General features: G+C 43.0%; 1 protein-coding gene across 3 annotated transcripts in view; it reads right to left on the reverse strand.

The window, feature by feature from the left end:
- The window catches only part of LOC117355460 (acetyl-coenzyme A synthetase, cytoplasmic-like), a 156,046-nt gene that overhangs the window by 32,467 nt on the left and 104,659 nt on the right, over positions 1-18,920 (reverse strand). For 2 of the 3 annotated variants that reach the window (XM_033934054.1, XM_033934053.1), the window contains 3 exons: positions 16,622-16,798; positions 10,180-10,254; positions 6,687-8,851 (listed from right to left, as the gene is read on the reverse strand). In XM_033934054.1, coding sequence (XP_033789945.1) covers positions 8,724-8,851; positions 10,180-10,254; positions 16,622-16,798 — 380 coding nt within the window. In that variant the 3' untranslated portion in view covers positions 6,687-8,723. Of the gene's footprint in view, positions 1-6,686; positions 8,852-10,179; positions 10,255-16,621; positions 16,799-18,920 lie in introns of those variants that run through there. The other variant, XM_033934055.1, reaches the window with a different exon arrangement.

The following is an 18,920-nucleotide window of genomic DNA, read 5'->3' on the forward strand; positions in this document are numbered from 1 at the left end:
CGCGACGTCAGCTATCCCTGCGCTGCTTAGACGCTGCTTCCTGCGCCGCGTTCCCGCCCCTCCTTTGATGTCAGAGGAGGGGCGGGACCGCGGCGCAGGAAGCAGCGCCCAAGCAGCTCAGGGATAGCTGACCTCGAGATCCTGCTGCTTGCTGCTTCACAGGTGGTGCAGGAAGGTCAGTGGGGCGAGCGGTCCTTCGGGGGTGTGGGGGGACTGAACGGCAAGGCCGGGAGCACCCCTTCAGGGCTGGCACCAGGGGCGGACCGCCCCTCCCGCCCCCCACCTCGGTACGCCACTGGGTGGCAGGGAGATGTAGACTTACATCAGACTGGGTAATATCTTGGGAGAAATAGAGTGGTGGGGCAACAAGGAGGAGAGTGAGACTTTTGGGAGGGAGTGAAGGAGAAAGTATATGGGATGGTGCACTAGGGCAGTGCTTCTCAACACACGGTACGCATACCCTTGGGGGTATGCAGCCTGGACGCCACCAGGGATACCTCCCTGTCTCCTGCCAGGATCCCTGCCTGCCCTCTGCTGAAGCTGCTGCCAGCGGGGATGCTGCCCTGCCTCCATCTGTATGCCCGCTACACCCCCCATCCCTGAAGCCAACCCGGAGCCGACACACTCCATCCCCCCTCCCCTCAACAGCATCTCTGGGCCATGGCGCGTGCAGTGGCTGACTCACAAGCCTTTCCTCCCCCCAACACTAATCGCTGACTGGCTGGCCTAGAACCTTCTCTCCGTCAGAATTGATGTCGGGGGAAGGCTTGTGGGCCAGCCGCTGCATGCGCCATAGCCCAGAGTTGCTGCTGGGGGGGGGGGGATGGAGCGTGTCGACTCCGGGTTGGCTTCAGGGGTAGGGGTAGTGCAGCGGGTGTGCAGATGGAGGCAGGGAGGCATCCACAGTGGTGGCGGCTTCAGCGGGGGGCAGGCAGAGATCCTCTGCGGCTTCTGTGGACAGGTCGGCTTTGGGGGAGGGAATGGGGTCCGTAGGAGAGGAAGTGTGCAGGAGGCAGAAAGGAAGAAATATTGGAAATGCAACCAGAGACTCATGACATCACCAGACAACAAAGGTAGGAAAAATAATTTTATTTTCAATTTAGTGATCAAAATGTGCCATTTTTGTGAATTTATATCTACTATCTATATTTGTCTATTTTTCTATAGTTGGTACTGATTGCATATTTTAAAATCATCTGCCTTGACCTCTTTGAAAAAAAACCCTGAACATAAATGATAATTAACATTTTCTGTGCGTACAATGTGCTTTGTGTTTTTTTAATTTTGTGGTTACCATTATGTATTAAGATTATATTGTGTGTATATGAAAAATGGATGGAAGAAATTGCATTACAATTAGTACTATTGGGGGGGGTCTGGGGCAGAGCTTAGGCAGGGGTACTTGGTTGATATTTGTTAGGCTTAGGGGGTACTTGGCTTGAAGAAGTTAAGAAATACTGGGCTAGGGCTACCAAATGACTCTAGGTCATTAAAGACAAGCTGAACCAGTCCTGGTTTTACTTTCAGGATTGTTTCAGGCTCTCACTGATTAGCTGGAGCTATCTGGAGCCCTGTGGTGGAGGGGAGGAAGAATGAGACTCTACTTAAGATGGGAAGGATAAGAAAGCATGGTAAGATATGAAGAGACAAGGAAGGATGGAGGCATGAAGTAGGGAAAAGGATCCTGCATGGCAGAAGGAAAGGAATGGAGCCAGAGAAAAGGACAGGCAATAAAAGAAATAGGTTGAACTGGTGAGGGGATGACTGGTAGATTAAAATAGATGGAGGGTGGGAAGAGTATGAGTAAAGAAGGAAGAAATTAGAGTTAGGGAGAAGGAGAAGATAGAAGAGACAAAGGACTGAATGGGGAATGGAAATACCAGGGAGCAGATGAGAGAGAAGAACAAAGAATAGATCAAAGAGATGTAGGAGGATAAATAAAGCAAAACAGGAAAGAAACAACCGAAACTGGATAGGAGACCATGGAAACAAAAAAGAGAACAGAGCAGGAAAAAAAGTCCAAAATCAGCATGATTAGAAAAATACTGTAAAATACCCAGACTGCATAGACAAAATTTTTTTTATATATCTGCTGCCTTCATATTTTGCTCAGTTGGAGAGAAAATACAGTATATTTTCTTCCTCTTTTTCTAGTGTTGCACTACATGTAGAGACTGCCGTCTTGGGGTTTGTTTCAACTTTGTGATTCAGTATAATTTTGACGATAGGGTTGCCAACTGACTAAATTTTCAGAATAAGCTGGTCCAGCTCTGGGTTCACTTCTTGTATATAAGGACTTCTAGTTTTGCCTTTCTTAGGAAATTGCTATAGGGAAATCAGAACTAGCAATTACTCCCTAAATGAGGATAAAAGTAGGACTGGATCAACCTATTCTGAAAATCCTCTATTTGCTGAGGGCTACATGTAACAAAAGCGAAGTATGCTATTGGAATTTTGTTTTTATGTAGGAATTTTAAACAGTCTGACTTGTTTTCCCAGAAGGAGTATTAATATTCTAGGAACTAGTATAACAAGACTTTTGGTGTTTGAGTCCTGGGAGCTAGTGTTATTTTGGAACAGTTTGCTATTGTCATACCCACGCTCTTGAGCTGCGTCGCGAGCCCATGGATCGTGACAAAGTTCTCTGGCCTGGCGTGTCCCTTACCACCAAGGGACCCTTCAGAATTTTATCTGGCTTACCATTAGCCTAGTAAGGGCATGTAAGGGAAGAGTCCAAGTCAGAATTCACCAAATCTTAGCTTTATTACAGTCACTGGTTTCACAAAGCAAAAATGCAGGCTTCAGCTTAACAGTTTAACCCCCCCCCCCCAATTATTCACTTTAAGAAAACATCAGCTTCTCATACAGAGACCCAAAACCAAACCAAGTGTCCAAGTTTTATAAGTAAAGTATTGCCATCCAGTCCCCTGCTTCTGGACTTTTCTAGCAGCATGAAACACAGTCCTCTTCACCAGAGCAGTTAATTTCCGGACATAGGCTTAGAACAGGGGTGTCCAATGTCGGTCCTCGAGGGCCGCAATCCAGTCGGGTTTTCAGGATTTCCCCAATGAATATGTATGAGATCTATTAGCATACAATGAAAGCAGTGCATGCAAATAGACCTCATGTATATTCATTGGGGAAATCCTGAAAACCCGACTGGACTGCGGCCCTCGAGGACCGACATTGGACACCCCTGGCTTAGAATAATTATTTAGCTGCTTATTTCCCAGCAGCAGTCCTGTCAGTCCGTGAACAGGGAAAGCACAGAAAAAAAAACTCCAAACAAAACTGAGTAACAAAAGCAGGCAAGCATGTCACATGGTTACCTTCAGCTTAACGTTTTCCCAAGCAAACTGTTGTTCTGCAAGTAGGCATAAAATTCAGAAGCACAGGTTTTATAAGAAAAACTTAGCACAGCCAAGCCTATGGAAAAGTTTTATTTTGAGAGCCTTTGCTTTGTGAAAGTGCAGGGCTCTCAGAACGTTTTCCTACTGAGATGATACTGTGATCAATTATGCATAGCTGTGGGGAAGGAACGTACTTGGCTCAGCCTGGTTACTAGTAGAGAAAACATATCCAAACATTTGTTAGGCTCAAAATTAAAGCTCTTAGGCACAAACTTAAAGTCCAGTATAAAAGGAGAGGAATACAAATCTCCTTCAAAAGAAAACACTGTCTTCTCGGGAGGCTCAGAGACTGCAGGCAAAACACAGCACATATTTCTCACTGCATTTCTATATCTATTGGAAAAACCTCAGGTCCTACCAGACTCTCTTGAGTGTCCATGGCTTCTACTCCCAACTCTCAGAGGCAGAAACCAGCTCCTCTGCATCTGTCATATAGCAGTCAGTTTCCTTAGCCTCCTTAGGCTGGGGAGAGAAAATCTCTCTTTCTCTCTGGCTCCTGCCAGCTTCCGTTTCCCACAGCCCAGGTTGGTTCTCTCCTGCTTGCCTCCCCTCTGCTTGCCTTCCAACTATTCTGCACTGCCTCGTTTTAAGATGTGGAGAGCCACTCTCCCTGAGCCTAGGTGGGGAAAGGGCTTTCCACACACTGGCTTGTTCCGTTTGGCTAAGTGCAGGTTCCTTTCTAGCCCTGGCTCTTACAGGGACAGGCTGCTGGAAAGGTAGAAATCTCCTGGCAGGGTGAGGGACAGGTTTAAATTGTGTGCAGCTTTCCAACCTGTCTTTTCCCTGCCATACCTCATCTGCTGCCAACTCTCCCAGTTTGTGATTCTACTTGATCAGCTCTCTTGCATCGAGGTATAGTGTATTTCTTCCCTATCTCTGGGATAAAACCTGAACCGGACTTGGGTTTGTCATAAACAAAACTCGAAATGGACTTGGGTTTATCACACTATATATATGATGTTTGTAGGGCGAAGTGGGAAAGTGAGGAAGAGAAGTGGCCTAATTCCTTATGTGCATCAGGGATGACATTACCTGTTAGGAAGGAAATGACAGTTTTAGGGGTTGTCCTAGACCCAGGTCTAACCATGAAGTTACAAATTGTTAAGACTGTAAAGGCATGCTTTGGTCAACTTCATATGCTTCATTGTCTAAAACCATTGATCTCGACCTATGATTTTAGAACTGTTGTACAAGGAATGATGTCAAGATTGGACTACTGTAACGCCATTTACCTTGGAATTCCCAAGACAAGATGAAGAGCGTTACAATTGACACACAATGCTGCAGCTAGGTTAATTCTGTGTATCGACAGGATGACACACAACACCAATTTTGAAGAAGCTAAATTGGTTACCAGTTTTATTTCAGAGTGTTATCTCTGTGATCCATCAAATTGTTTATCATCAACACCATGGTAATTTCAACAAGTCATTGGGACCTACAAACCAAACAGATCTTTACAATCTGAAGACAAAATGTTATTAATTTCAAGAATACAAGGTTACTATGCAGATACTAGGGCATTGACATTCTGCATAGATGGTGTTAAGATGTGGAATGCTTTGGTGGGTCAATTGTATGTATCGGCTCCAATTCAAGAAACAACTAAAAACCCATTTGTTTTTGTCATCATATTCCTAAGAATTAGTAATTCTGTTGGTATAGAAGAGATAGCATATAAACATATTTGGAATATATTTCTGTTGGATTTTGCTACATCAAAATTGCCTAGTAGTGGAGATTCTGTGCTACCATTACTGAAATCCTTCTCCAGACTTTTCTATACTGATGCACCACACAGAGGCCTGCATTTTGCTTTCAGGTTATGAAATGTTTTCTAAATTACATTAGTCAATGAAGCCTGATGCAATCTGAGGATGAAATGAAGAGTTCCATCCACCCCTAATTGCTTCTGCTCCATTTTTTTTTTTTTTTTAAATACCAGGGGAACCTCGTGTGTCTGGACATGGATGTCTCAATTCCCACCTCATCATGCTACGTAAAATGGAACTTATAGTATGTTCTCTTAGGTCTGGGTCTCACCGCATCTGGGTAGGTAGAACCGATGTTTCAGCCATCATGCTATGACTTTCTTCAGGCTCAAATTTCAGTTCTACCTACCCAGATGTGATGAGACCTGGACAACTGCAACAATCTTAGGACTTATAATGTTTTTCCTAGAGGAGAGCGTAAACCGAGAATATACATATTTACACCTTTTTCAGTTGTTTATAGTAATGTTTCTACATATTTAGATGGCATTTAGATTACCAACCTTTTTTTTTCAGATATACAAAACATGGCTCAGATATACAAAACATGGTTAATATCCATTTTTATTGGTCATATATTAAAAATAACAAACAAAAAGAAATTAGCCAGAAGAAGATTGAATTGTTTACATAAAATTTCTTATAGTGTATTCTGAAAATGCCAGGTAAGAGCTTGTCCAACCCAGAATCACAGATAGGTGGATTAAACATTTTACACAGAGGGGCATAATAAAAAAAAATGTGTAAGTCCCCTTTTGGCCTAAGGCCCTAAACATTGAAAGTAGAAACAGGGAAAATGTCTATTCTCAAAAAAAAAAAAAAACAATCCAAAATGAGATTTTTTTTTTTGAGAGTGGCCTACCTCTAAGTTCAGCAGTTTAAACCGCCATACCACCACTACGTCTACACTTGCAACATATTATCAAACAAAAAAAAGCCTAAGTCCCAAACGCCCAAAAACAGACCTTTTAGGCGAAGGAACAACAGCTACAGAATCAACCCCCCCCCCTCAGCAACGATCGCGGCAGGAGAGATAGCCAATCTCTCCTGCTGCGATCCACACCCCCCCCCCCCCCCCCCCGTTCGGATAGGGCAGGAGGGAGGCCAAGCCCTCCTGCCCCGGCGAAACCATGACCCTCCCGACACGATAGGGGCAGGAGGGAGCCCAAGCCCTCCTGCCCGAACCCCCACCCTCCCCAACATGATCGGGGCAGAAGGGAGCCCAAGCCCTCCTGCCCCAGTGAAACCTCCTACCCCCACCCCCCTCTCAGATACGAGCATGAGGGATCCAAGGCCCTCGTCGCACCCCCCCACGATCGCCCCCTGAACCCTCACTCGGCCCCCCCGAACCCCACGGACCCCCCCACACCCAGCAACATCCCCCTCCCACACCCCCCATACCTGAAGAACGTTGGCCGGACAGAAGGGTCTGGAGGCACCTGGGCTTGGGACCCGTCTGTCCGGCCAACGTTCTTCAGATACTGGGGTGTGGGGGGTTGCGGGGTTGGCGGTTGGTCTCACAGGTCAGTGGGTGCGGGGTGTTCAGGGGGCCAATTAGGGGTGCGGGGGGGACAGATGTGGGGGACCTGTGTCGAGGCAGGAGGGCCTGGGATCCCTCCTGCCCATATTTTAGTAGCGGTGGAGGTAGAGGGGTCACCGAGGCAGGAGTGCTTGGGCTCCCTCCTGCCCCGATCATTGCTGGGGGGGAGTGGATCGTGACAGGAGAGATGGCTCATCTCTCCTGCCGCGATGGTGATCGCCCACCTCCCTGAACCACGGCACTTCAGGCTTTTTGATCGTCCAATTACCCATTTAGGCCACTTTTTAGACATTTTTTTGTTTTGATTATGAGCCCCACAATATTCACAGATAAAACCAGTTATTCCAAATAATTTAATAGAAATTCCTATTATATTGTTGAATGATGTTTAAACTACCCACATTGGGGTAAATTTATAACTGTGTTTAAAAAGTATAAGCATACTTTTCTGTCTGTTGAATTTTTAAGATGAAAGCATGTGTGTATGTCAGCTTTAAAAATTAATCCAGTAAATTTCTCTCTTACACCTGCTATTTGGGGTACATATATTTTCTAAATTAAAATACATGTAGTCTTTTGAAAATTCATAAATAAGTGCCTAAGTGCAAACTGCTTCTCAATCCCACCTTCAAAACACCTCCTCAAATAATGGCTAAAGATACATGTATACAGGCTGTATGCATGGAACATTACTCACATACTGGCAGGCAATTTGGTAACAGACTGTTTCTGTGCATAAAGCATTGGAAATGCCTTTAAAACAAACCCTTACTGCTGCAAAGTCCCTGGGGTGCTTTTAATCTAGGCTCTTAGCTCCAATTTTCAAAATGGAATTATGTGCATACTTTAACAATTGCTTAAGGAAAAAGTACCTGCAAGGATCTACACCTTATTTTCAGCAAATACTTTTTCTGTGCCTAGTTTTGAAAATTCATAACTATGTACACATTCCCCCTCTCCCCATCACCTAACCCCTCCCCTGGAATACCTCTATTATGATGCAGGTATATATGGGGAGGGAGAGCAATTTTCAGTTGATTTACATGAGTAAAGTACTGTTTACCCATCAAAATTCATTTTTTAAAAAAACCTCTATGGCTCAGAATCCCTTTAATATTAATGTAAACCTTAGTACAGTGTGTGACTGTACCAGAACCACTGGCCTGAAAGCAAAATATCTTTCTAGAGATAAAAGCCATTCTGTGTAGTTGAGACAGATAAAGGTCATGTTTTTAAACACCCAGGCACCACAGAATGAAAAAACATCACAAAGATCAAGTTATATTCTCTGCAGCCCCGCATAACACAACTAGAGCACCAATACCACAAGCCGATGACACCATTACATTCAGTACCTCTCTGTGGTAAATGGGTAAGCAAAAAATGAACTTTAAACTATCCATCTGAAAGTCACCCAGCAGGAAACCCAAAGACCCAATTTTAAACATTAGTTTCTTGCGATAAAACACAAGTATTAGAAGTAGATTAAGCCTTCCTCAATCTTATAGTATTTTTATATTTTTAATAAAGCATTTTTATATATTTTCTGGATAAAATTATAACTTTGGCGCTCACATTGTTAAACCCAGGATACGCAGGTAATTTGACCCATTTACAACCATGCAAAATAACTTGGAAGGTAATTTTATAACGGGTCACCTATGTAAGAAGACCAAGGAAGTATCAATTTTAAACCTATTTTATAAATTGTGTGTGTAATTGACTCCACTCACACTCTGCAGAAAACCTGCCCCCAAACATACCTAAAAAGTCACATTAAAAAATGTACATTGTTGTCATCCCATGGGTGGTAATGTTGTATATGCAAGACATTTCTTTAAAAAATTAATCTCCCTCATGGGACACTAATCACTTGATGGCTACAACCCTTAGTATGAGAGCATCCAATGGTTGCACCATTCCATTTTTAAGAAATGAACGTGGGTCAGACTTTGGTTTCCCAATGAGTGGAGTCTGGGTGCAAGAAGTATTTGAAGGACTTCAAGCCGCTGCCTCACAGCGCTGGCTGAAAAGAATCTCTACAACCCTTGGATCTGCAAGCGTAGATACATCTCCCAAATCTTTCTCATTCCGGGCTATCTGTCTCAGGACCCGTCTCATTATTTTACCTGATAGGAAAAAATTTTGATACGGTTGATTTTGTTCTCCTACCTGCAATACTGGAACACTTCAGAAGAGCTTTCAGTGCCAAAATCAAACAAATTTTATAAGGTGGTATTTTATAAAGACAAATAGGTGTATATTTAACTTTATAAAAATACTAGCATAAGTGGTACAAATTGTGCCTATTTTTCAGGCCTGGGTCTTCTGCAGCCTAGGTCATCAGGGGGACACTGTCATAGCCTTTCAGAGGTAGTCATGGTATTAAAGGCAAAATCTGGTGTCTGGATTTAGAGACCATGTTCCAGGAGCCCTCGTTCAGAGCTTGCAGCTACAGAAAGAGACTGCCAGGTCTTTATGTGAAGGACTGAAACAAACCCTGCCATCAGTTCTCTGGGGCATGGACTGGTAAGGGTTTTGTTTTGGGTTTTTTTTTTGGGGGGGGCAGTGTTTTGTTTTTTTTACCTTTGAACCTGCAAACCTGAACTAAGGTCAAAACAGAAAGGTTAGTCCAGTCTATACTGTATTATAGATGTGGGCAATTATTGGTGATGTATGAACTGTATCCTTAAGTGTTACAAAATTGGCAGAGGGGGGATTGCTATCCTGGAACTGTGCTATCCTTTTAACTGGCTGGATTTTACACCTCCCCTGTTGTGCTTGAAGGCTTGCAGGACTAGGTGTCGTAAGGACCCCACAGCGGCGGTCTGAATGCCTTCCCCAGCCTCAAGAGGGGAATATCGTATAGACTGCATAAGACCTTATGGAGAGTGTAAGATTTTATAATCCTGGTGCAAGTATTTATACCAACTTAACTGGGATTATTTTTCTACACCTTAAATATAGATTCGTGTTTTCAGCCAGTTACTTAGTATTCTATAAAAAAAAGTAGGCACCTATTTTAATTTATAGAACAATAGGTGCTTTCCTAGTACCTAAATCTAGCCTCCCCCTTATAGAATTACTCTAATAGTGCTGCTGTCTAGGTAGTGGTGGGGCAGAGCACAGGTGGCGATATTCAGACTATGTGGATAACTACCTGGGAAAGATAAGACAGAAAATTTGCTCGCCTAGCTGTATCCAGATCGCTTTCTGGATAGTGGTGTGACTGTTGACTCAGCAGGAAATGTTCCGTCATCTCCTGCTGCCCAGGCACAGGGAAATGACTTTTTATGAAGGCTTCCTGACGCAGCATGGGGAGGCCGCTCAGTGGAAGATTGTGCTTCATGTGTGGGAGTTGAGCCTCTAAAGCTGGAGTATCCCACTTCACTAGCACCTGGTGTCTTCTGATCTGGGGGGTAATGGATAAAAGCCAAGCAACATCATTATCAATTACCTGAGCGTGTTTTTGGTAATCCCGGTGCATTCTGAATGAAGTCTGGAGTAGCAATAGGCCCGATTTTTTCACGAACTGAAAAAGGATAAAATTGATAGTATGCAGTCAGAAAGAACTGGGGTTTAAGAAAGGTTTGGACAAATTCCTGCTGGAAAAGGGGATAGAGGGGTATAGATAGAAATTTACTGCACAGGTCCTGGACCTGTTGGGCCACCGCGTGAGCGGACTGCTGGGCGCGATGGACCTCGGGTCTGACCCAGCGGAGGCATTTCTTATGTTCTTATGTTCTTATGTTCTTAACTGTTCTGCTTGTACAGACTAGTTTTGCCAACAATGAAGAAAATATTATTTCTGATACACATTTATCAAATTATCTCATATTAAACTTTGAACTACATCACCTTATTTTTTGAGACATTCTGCATTCCCATTCTATTTGTTTACTTTCTGGTTTTACTATTTTTATAAATGCAGTGCCCTCCTACCTGTACCTTACAGTCACCCTATATCTTCATGCCTGTTACAAAAGTGCAGCCAGAATATTATTAACTTGTTGCTTGTACAACATCTAAAGCCCTTCTCAACATGTCTATCTTGGGACTGCACAGTGCTCCTGATTATATGACCATAGACCCTTATTTGAAGATCTTACTCCAACTATCTTATTGCTAAACTTTATTGTGTATGTAAACTTGTAACCCGTTCTGGGCTCTTTTGGGAGGATAGATTAGAAAATTGAATAAATAAATAAAAGAGCTATAGGAAGTGCAGAGGGGGATCTGACCAATCAAAAATGTATGGATTACAGGCACAGCTGGTCCGAAGTAGGGTTACCTTATTTTTGATTAAAAAAAATACTCTGCCCCATTCCACCCTGCCCATTCCACCCCAGCCCAGTCCCCACACAAACCTCATCTCTACTTCTTCCTGGCCCTCAAAGCTGTGTATGGAGGGTCTCTGAGCAAGCGTGGATGTGATTTGATGACATCACATGATTTATGTATTTATTTAATTCAATTTATATCCCATCCTCCCCAACATACATATCAGCAAAAAAGATACTTAACAATTAACAACAGGGAACCGTGAGGAGCATATAGATCAATTGTTCTGGATTAGCAGACACTTGGAGCTTGAAGCATGCACAGGGAGTGAGTCAGTTGGACATCTATTAAGAATACAGTGGTTTGGGAGTAACAGTCTGAATGATAGCTTGTTCTAAGGAGTCAGGTGAAGAGGTAGGTTTTTATGCCTTTTCTAAAGCTCAAAAGTCCATTAAGGGATTTGATGTTAGGAAGTAGCCAGTTCTAGTACTTTGTAAGAGAAGTGAGAGTATGACCTTCGTCTGGCACTTTCTAGCTGGAAACTCCGACTAGGGGGTATCTGAAGACGTGTTTCCTGCTGGGAGTGGAGGGATGTGTTTGGAACTTAAGGTGGGAGTTTGGCTGATATATAGTTGGGCGCCATGTCGTGTAAGAACTTGAACACAAGTACTAAGTCTTTGAAGATGCAACTTTTGGCTTCGGGTAGCTAGTGGGCTGACGCTAACGCTTGGGATACTGAATCATGGGCGCGAAGGTTCTTCAGTAGTCTGATTGCTGCATTTTGTACACGTTGGAGATGCTTAATATTTTTTGCCATCAGTCTATTGAATAATGTGTTGCAGTAGTCCATGCGGGAGAGGACGAAGGCATAGAGAAGTTAAGAAAAGTCCAGTTCAGAGAAATAGTTGCTCATTTTCTGTAGTTGTCATAGATAGTAGAACAAAGATGAGACCACTTGTGAGATATGGTCGGTAAGTGATAAATTAGGGTCAAGAAGTACCCCTAGGCTGCAGACTTGGTCTTTTGTGGTTATGGTAGATGATTCCCAGAGGAGAGAGGGGCGGTTGTAGGTGTAATGTTCTTTATGGATCCAAAGGAGTTCAGTTTTTGTGGCATTTAGTTGAAACTTGTTTGTGGACATCTACCTTTTGATTTCTGAGAGACAGTTTTGTAATCTGGGAGTCATAGTTGTCTCCTAGCGGTGGGTAGAGTTGGATGTCATCGGCAAATGAGTGAATCTTGATTTGGTATTTGTGGGCTATATCCAGGACAGGCGTAATATAGGGATTAAACAGCAGAGGGGATAGTAGTGCTCCTTGTGGTACCCTGTACTTGATTGGCTTTGGCTTTGGCTTTGATGGGGTAATATCAAATAGCACGCACTGAGATTAGGAAGGATGTGAACCAGAGTAGTGCTGTATCTCGGACGCCAAGCTCAGCAAGTCAGGTGAGGAGGATATCATGGTTAATGGTGTCGAATGATGTGGGTTTCTTCAAGAGTGGTCTAATGATTGATGATATCCAGCTTGTAGGCACAGAGATTGTATGTACTGAGGCATTGATAAGAGGGAGGACTGAGTATGAAAAAGTGTCTTTCACCTCAATTAGGAGGTGTGATGGGCAGGGATCTAGAATGGAACCGGATGACTGAAGGGAGTCAATGATCTTGGTAAGGTCATGAAGTGAGACATTGTGAAGTGGGTTAGTTTTTCATTTGTGGGTTTGGGGGTTCCGTTTGGGCAGAAGGGTACCAGTGTTGATTGTGTGACAGTGTCCAGGGTGGGAACGTATATTGTCTGTTTTTTCAGTGAAGTAGTCTGAGAATGATTCACTGTTGAGGCTGGTGTTATGGTGTTGATTGTCTTCTTGTAGAGCTGAAAATATAATTTTGGATAATGTAAAGAGGTTCTTTGATCGGTAAGTTTTTTATTTAGAAGTTGTTGGTAGTAGTATGCCTTTTTTTTGCATCGAGTATAGCTAGTTTGTATTCTCCAGTTGGATTTGTTGCCATTCTGCCTAGATTTGTACCATTCCCTCTCTGCTTTTCTTGGTTCTCTTTTCTTAGTTCTTAGGCTATCAGTGAACCAAGGGGAGGAGAGATTGCGGGGGTAGCATTTTATTTCTTTGATTGAGGCTAAGCCCTCATAGAGGATTTTACTTGGGTGTGCCAGGTTATGGCCACTTCATGGACGGATTTGTGGTTTGAGTTCAGTGTTCTTGCTAGGTTAGAAAGACCCATGGAGAGATTATTTAGGTTATAGGGATAGGAGTAGAGGTAGGTTATAGAAATAGTCAGGAACCACTGCTCAGGCAATAGGCCTGATGGGCTGCCGCGGGAGTGGACCGCTGGGCGAGATGGACCTCTGGTCTGCCTCAGCGGAGGCAACTTCTCATGTTCTTATGTTTGACTGAGTCATTGTTATAGACTTCTACTGAGGTTGTTTCTTAGGTGGTGATTGTTTTGTTGTGTATGAGTGGTTGCATGTGATGTTATGGTGTCAGACCAGAGAACTGCTTAGATGGAACAGTTGGTGGTTGTTGTGTTGATAGATGTGTCGTTTTGGATGAAGATTAGGTCTAGGATATGACCCGCTGAGTGGGTTGGTGAAGAGACTATTTGGTAGAAACCAAGGTCCTTTTTGAACCATTTTTGAAAAAAAAAAAAACACATCCAAAAGAAAAATGCACAAAACAAGCCATTGGGATGTAGGAGGGGCCAGCATGCTTAGTAGACTGGCCAAATAGACATCCTAGCAGAGCACTGGGGCACCCTAAGGGGCACTGCAGTGAACCTCACATAAACAATCCCAAGTACAGAACTCGCCATAGCTCCCTAAAGGGTGAGCCGTTCAAAATCCACCCACTGAATCCAACTGTACACCACAACAATAGCCCTTATGCCTTCAGGTGACATCTATATTGTTTATATAGTTTATTGCTTATATTCCGCCTTTATCCAAAGCAGATTACAACTCTTCCCAAACATATTTAAAAACAATCATACATCACATATAGCAATTTATCTATCTAAAAGGCTGACTGCAAAGATTCTTCTCTAAAACTTTCAACATGTCATAAAGGATGCTGGTAACCAATACAAGTCAAACGGATCCTGGGCATTAAAATGCATATTTCATTTGACAAAACAGATAACATTTAAGCAATTTCTTGAACTGATGCAAATTTTTCAATTTTCGAAGATACGGTGGGATGGGGTTTGGAAGGGTATGTGGTTTACAAGGGTAGTGGTTACAGTAGGGTATGGGCCTGAGTCCCCATCTCTATGGTTCACTATACCACTCACCAGACTACTCCAGGAACCCACTTGCTGTGCTCTAACAGGACTGGCCATAACATCTGAAGCTATCATATAGGACCGGACAATCTGCACCCAAGAGTGCTCAGAGAGCTATGCGATGTCTTGGCGGAACCGTTAGCCATGCTCTTCAATCTCTCCCTAAGTACGGGGAGAGTCCCCCTGGACTGGAAAACTGCCAACATTGTTCCTCTGCACGGAGGCTGCAAATTACAGACTAGTAAGTCTCACATCAATAGTGTGTAAACTCATGGAAACTCTACTTAAAGGGAAATTAGACACGATATTGGATGAGGGGAATCTGAGGGATCCCTGTCAACATGGATTCACTAGGGGCAAGTCATGCCAATCCAATCTTATCAGCTTCTTTGACTGGGTGACAGGAAAGCTAGACTCGGGAGAGTCTCTGGACATAGTGTACTTGGATTTCAGTAAAGCGTTTGACAGTGTCCCACACCGTAGACTATTAAACAAGATGAAATCGATGGGGTTAGGTGAGAAACTAACTGCATGGGTCAATGATTGGCTGAGTGGAAGACTTCAGAGGGTGGTGGTCAATGGCACCCTCTCTAAGATATCGGAGGTGACTAGCGGAATGCCACAGGGCTCAGTCCTGGGACCATCCCTTTTTAAAATATTCATAAGGCACTTGACCCGCGGGCTTCAGGGAAAAGTAGCGCTGTTTGCCGACGACGCCAAACTGGGTAATATAGTAGGTGAAAGCGATTTCACGGATGGTATGACGCAGGATCTGATCAAGTTGGAAAACTGGTCCTCAACATGGCAGCTGGGCTTCAATGCAAAGAAGTGTAAGGTGATGCATCTCGGCAGCAGAAATCCATGCAGAACATACACCTTGAATGGAGAAACACTAGCTACGACTTCAGAAGAACGGGACTTGGGAGTAATCATCAGTGCAGACATGAAGGCTGCCAAACAGGTAGAGAAGGCCTCATCCAAGGCAAGGCGAATGATGGGATGTATCAATAGAAGCTTCGTCAGCCGTAAACCTGAAGTCATAATGCCACTGTACAGAACCATGGTGAGACCTCATCTGGAGTACTGTGTGCAATTCTGGAGGCCACATTACCGTAAAGATGTACTTCGAGCTGAGTCAGTCCAGCGAATGGCCACTAGGATGGTCTCCGCACTCAAGGGTCTCTCATACGAGGAAAGACCGGGTAAGTTGCAGCTCTACTCTCTAGAGGAGCGCAGGGAGAGGGGTGACATGATTGAGACATTTAAGTACGTCACAGGTCGTGTCGAGGTAGAAAACGACATTCTTTCCTAAGGGACCTTCAGTCACAAGGGGGCACCCGCTCAAACTCAGAGAAGGGAGATTTGGTGGTGACACCAGGAAGTATTTCTTCACAGAAAGCGTGGTGGATCACTGGAACAAACTACCGGTGCAGGTGATCAAGGCCACTAGCGTGCTCGACTTTAAGAATAAATGGGACATCCACGTGGGATTTCTACGTGGGTCGAGCAACACTCTGACTTAGTGGGGTGGGTCAGTAGAGTGGGCAGACTTGATGGGCTATAGCCCTTTTCTGCCGTCATCTTTCTATGTTTCTATGTTCTATGTTTCTATAGGCCGGTATGTATTATTTCATTCACATTTTTGGGGAGGTGGAAGGAGTGTGGGAGAGTGTAGTGGGATAGTGCTTACATGCCTCCAGTGGTCATCTGGTTAATCTGGTTTTATGCATGCAATCTACACTATCCCGATAAGAAGCAGTTACACGTATAACTGTTAATTAGTGCCGCTTGGTGTTAATGAACACCAATTATAACCAATAAAATTAACTGTTAATTGGTGTTATGCACACAATTTGCACTAGTCTTGTATATCTTGCATGTGTAGCATTGCATGATAAGTGTAAAACTGTGTGCACAAGTTTAAAAAATTAGGGGATCGGTGTCTATTGTTACACAACACTAACAGTTACACAACAAGCATTAAAGCTTATAGTGCTGTTTAAGGCATGAGATAGGAAGGATGAGGCACACTTGATCGTTCATGTAGCAAATAAAAATTTGTAACTGTCAGCTGATGAGATGCGCCAGTGTTGGCACCCCTGTCCATGCCAATTCAATGAAAACTCTGCTAATCTGCACTTTATAAGAAAGTTTGCACAAATACTTCTGGAACAATGAATCTTGTTCAAATCTATAAAAACAAAAGAGAAGGCCACATTCCACAAAAAAAATGCCTCTTAATATTTACCAGTCAAGGTCATGGATTGATGTCTTACAAACAAATAGTCAACAGAAGTAGAATATAGAAGTAAGCTTGCAATACCTTGCTTTTTCAGCTCCGCACTCAGAGACTCAGTAAACATCGTCTCATCTTTCAGGGTGACAAAGCAGTAGAGGCTCTCCCCCTTCACCGCATGGGGGCAGCTCACCACCGCAGCCTCCGCCACTGCTGGGTGCTTCGTCAATGCTGACTCCACCTCTGAAGTGCTGAGCAGGTGCCCTGATTACAAAGAGCAAATCTTTCACAAAACAAGTCAAGGATCAGGGTGGAGGAATGCTTCTTATCCAAAATGCTGTTTTGCAGACAGCAGTGTTGAGGGGACCCTCCCCCCCCAAAAAAAAAAACCACAAAAAACCCCAAAGCAAAAAAAAACCTGAGGCAGCAACACAAAGTTACATCAGCATTGATCACAACTACTCACATTCTATTTAAGACTTTTTCTTTTTTCCTAGTTGATGATATTGTCATTTCTGAATAAATATTCTTCTTAGCTAGCCTCTTCCAGGACAACCATATCTTTATTAGAATTCAGAGGCTTATGTTTTGTTTTTACATTAAGGGCAATCTGAGCCAGGCCAATAACCCAATTCCAGGCAAGAAATTCCTGAACAGAGTTTTGGTTCTTGGGAGACCCCATAGATGCAGTATTCACATCTCTTAGAGGAAGGGAGCCATAGTGACACCTACTGGCCAGAGTTTAGATACAAGTGGACCATCTTCTCAAAGTCCCTGGCTGACTGTTACTGCAATGACTGGGCTAAAGAACGAGGGATAAATATGGAAGAAAACCCTGAGTAGGTGTGAATGAAAGAATATATTGTCAATCTCCAGGGGGAAACAGAAATTGGTTCTGATTGAGCTAAACACTCAAAAACAGCTTGAGAAAACTGTCAGGTCAAACTTTTTTAATTTTTCATTCTCTTTATCATATTTCTTTTTGTCTACCTCCTCTATTCTTTTGTTCTCATCACAACAGCCTGCATCTTTCCATTCCAAAATGAAACTATGTATTGGATCAAAGTGTGACATACCAAAAAGAGCCTTTTTAGAATAATATGGCAAATGTGGGAATGTGAGAGTACGGGTGGTAGCTTTCTATAAATTATTTTGGGATGGCTAAAGGGAAGCAAAACAAACATCAAAATAATTACAAATCTTTCCTTCTGCTACTTCACCTCTGGGGAGTTGTAATGTTTGTTGAAGATTGGGTCCAAGGTGGGGAAGGTAATGTCATGGATTTGATATACCACCTTCTGTGGTACAACCAAAGTAGTTCACATTTATTATATGCAGGTACTTTCTCTGTCCTTAATGGGTTCATAATCTAAATTTTGTGGTGTTTGTAGAAGATTGAACTAGAAGGATAGATTATTTGCTGAAGATTGGTCCACAGGAGACAAAATGGAGAACTGGTGGTGAATCTGGGTTGCATGGTGTTTTTCTGTGCCTACTAGCCCTTTCAGTGTAAGCAGGTTAGCAGAGTTTATATATTTCTCATGGCAACAGAATTAATATGTCAACACTAGTCATTACCATGAGAAATTTATCCTGGGCAAAACAACAACAACAAAAACCAACAAAAAATGCAAAGCAGAAAACAAAACCATGTTCAAGATGCAGGAATTTAATAAAAAATCATAAAAACATATATAACATACATAAAACAAATATGACAAAAAATCCCAAAACTGGTCCTAGTGTTCATGTGGACCGGACCCGACACGGTCTGTGTTTAAAAAAACGCTTCTTCCTCAGGGGTCCTACAAAAAATGGTATCATAGATAAGTGTGAAACATGTGTGAGTAATACTGTAAGTAATATGAAGCACGGACCCGTATCGGGTCCGGTCCACATGAACACTAGGACCAGTTTTGGGATTTTTTATCATATTTATTTTATGTATGTTATACATGTTTTTATGATTTTTCTAAATTTATCCTGGGCCTCAGTTTGCATAATTTTAGTTCTTACATCAGGAACTAAAGCTTGCTTTACCACATGTGTTGAATTTGGATGGCTGTTTGCAATATAGTATACTTTAGAACAAAGCTGCAATGTCAGCCTAGCATCAGTGACTTTTCCCAATACCTTTGGTCCCTAAGGGCACACTAGCCAGTAAACAGGATATTGCATTCTGGACAGCTTGTACCACTCATATTTAGATAGTAAACTATTTCATATTTTCAGGCTGATACCCAGGCCTCCCCAAATCAACAAAATGAAAACCAAAACAAAATGAAAATAAGGGATGTTTCAGATAAGAGCATGCAGAGTTCTTTTTCCAAGTTGCATTCACAGGAAAATATTTAGCAAATCAAGCCCTAAATCTAAGTGAAGAAGT

This window comes from Geotrypetes seraphini, chromosome 2 (genome assembly GCF_902459505.1).
Source record: "Geotrypetes seraphini chromosome 2, aGeoSer1.1, whole genome shotgun sequence".
Lineage (NCBI taxonomy): Eukaryota > Metazoa > Chordata > Amphibia > Gymnophiona > Dermophiidae > Geotrypetes > Geotrypetes seraphini.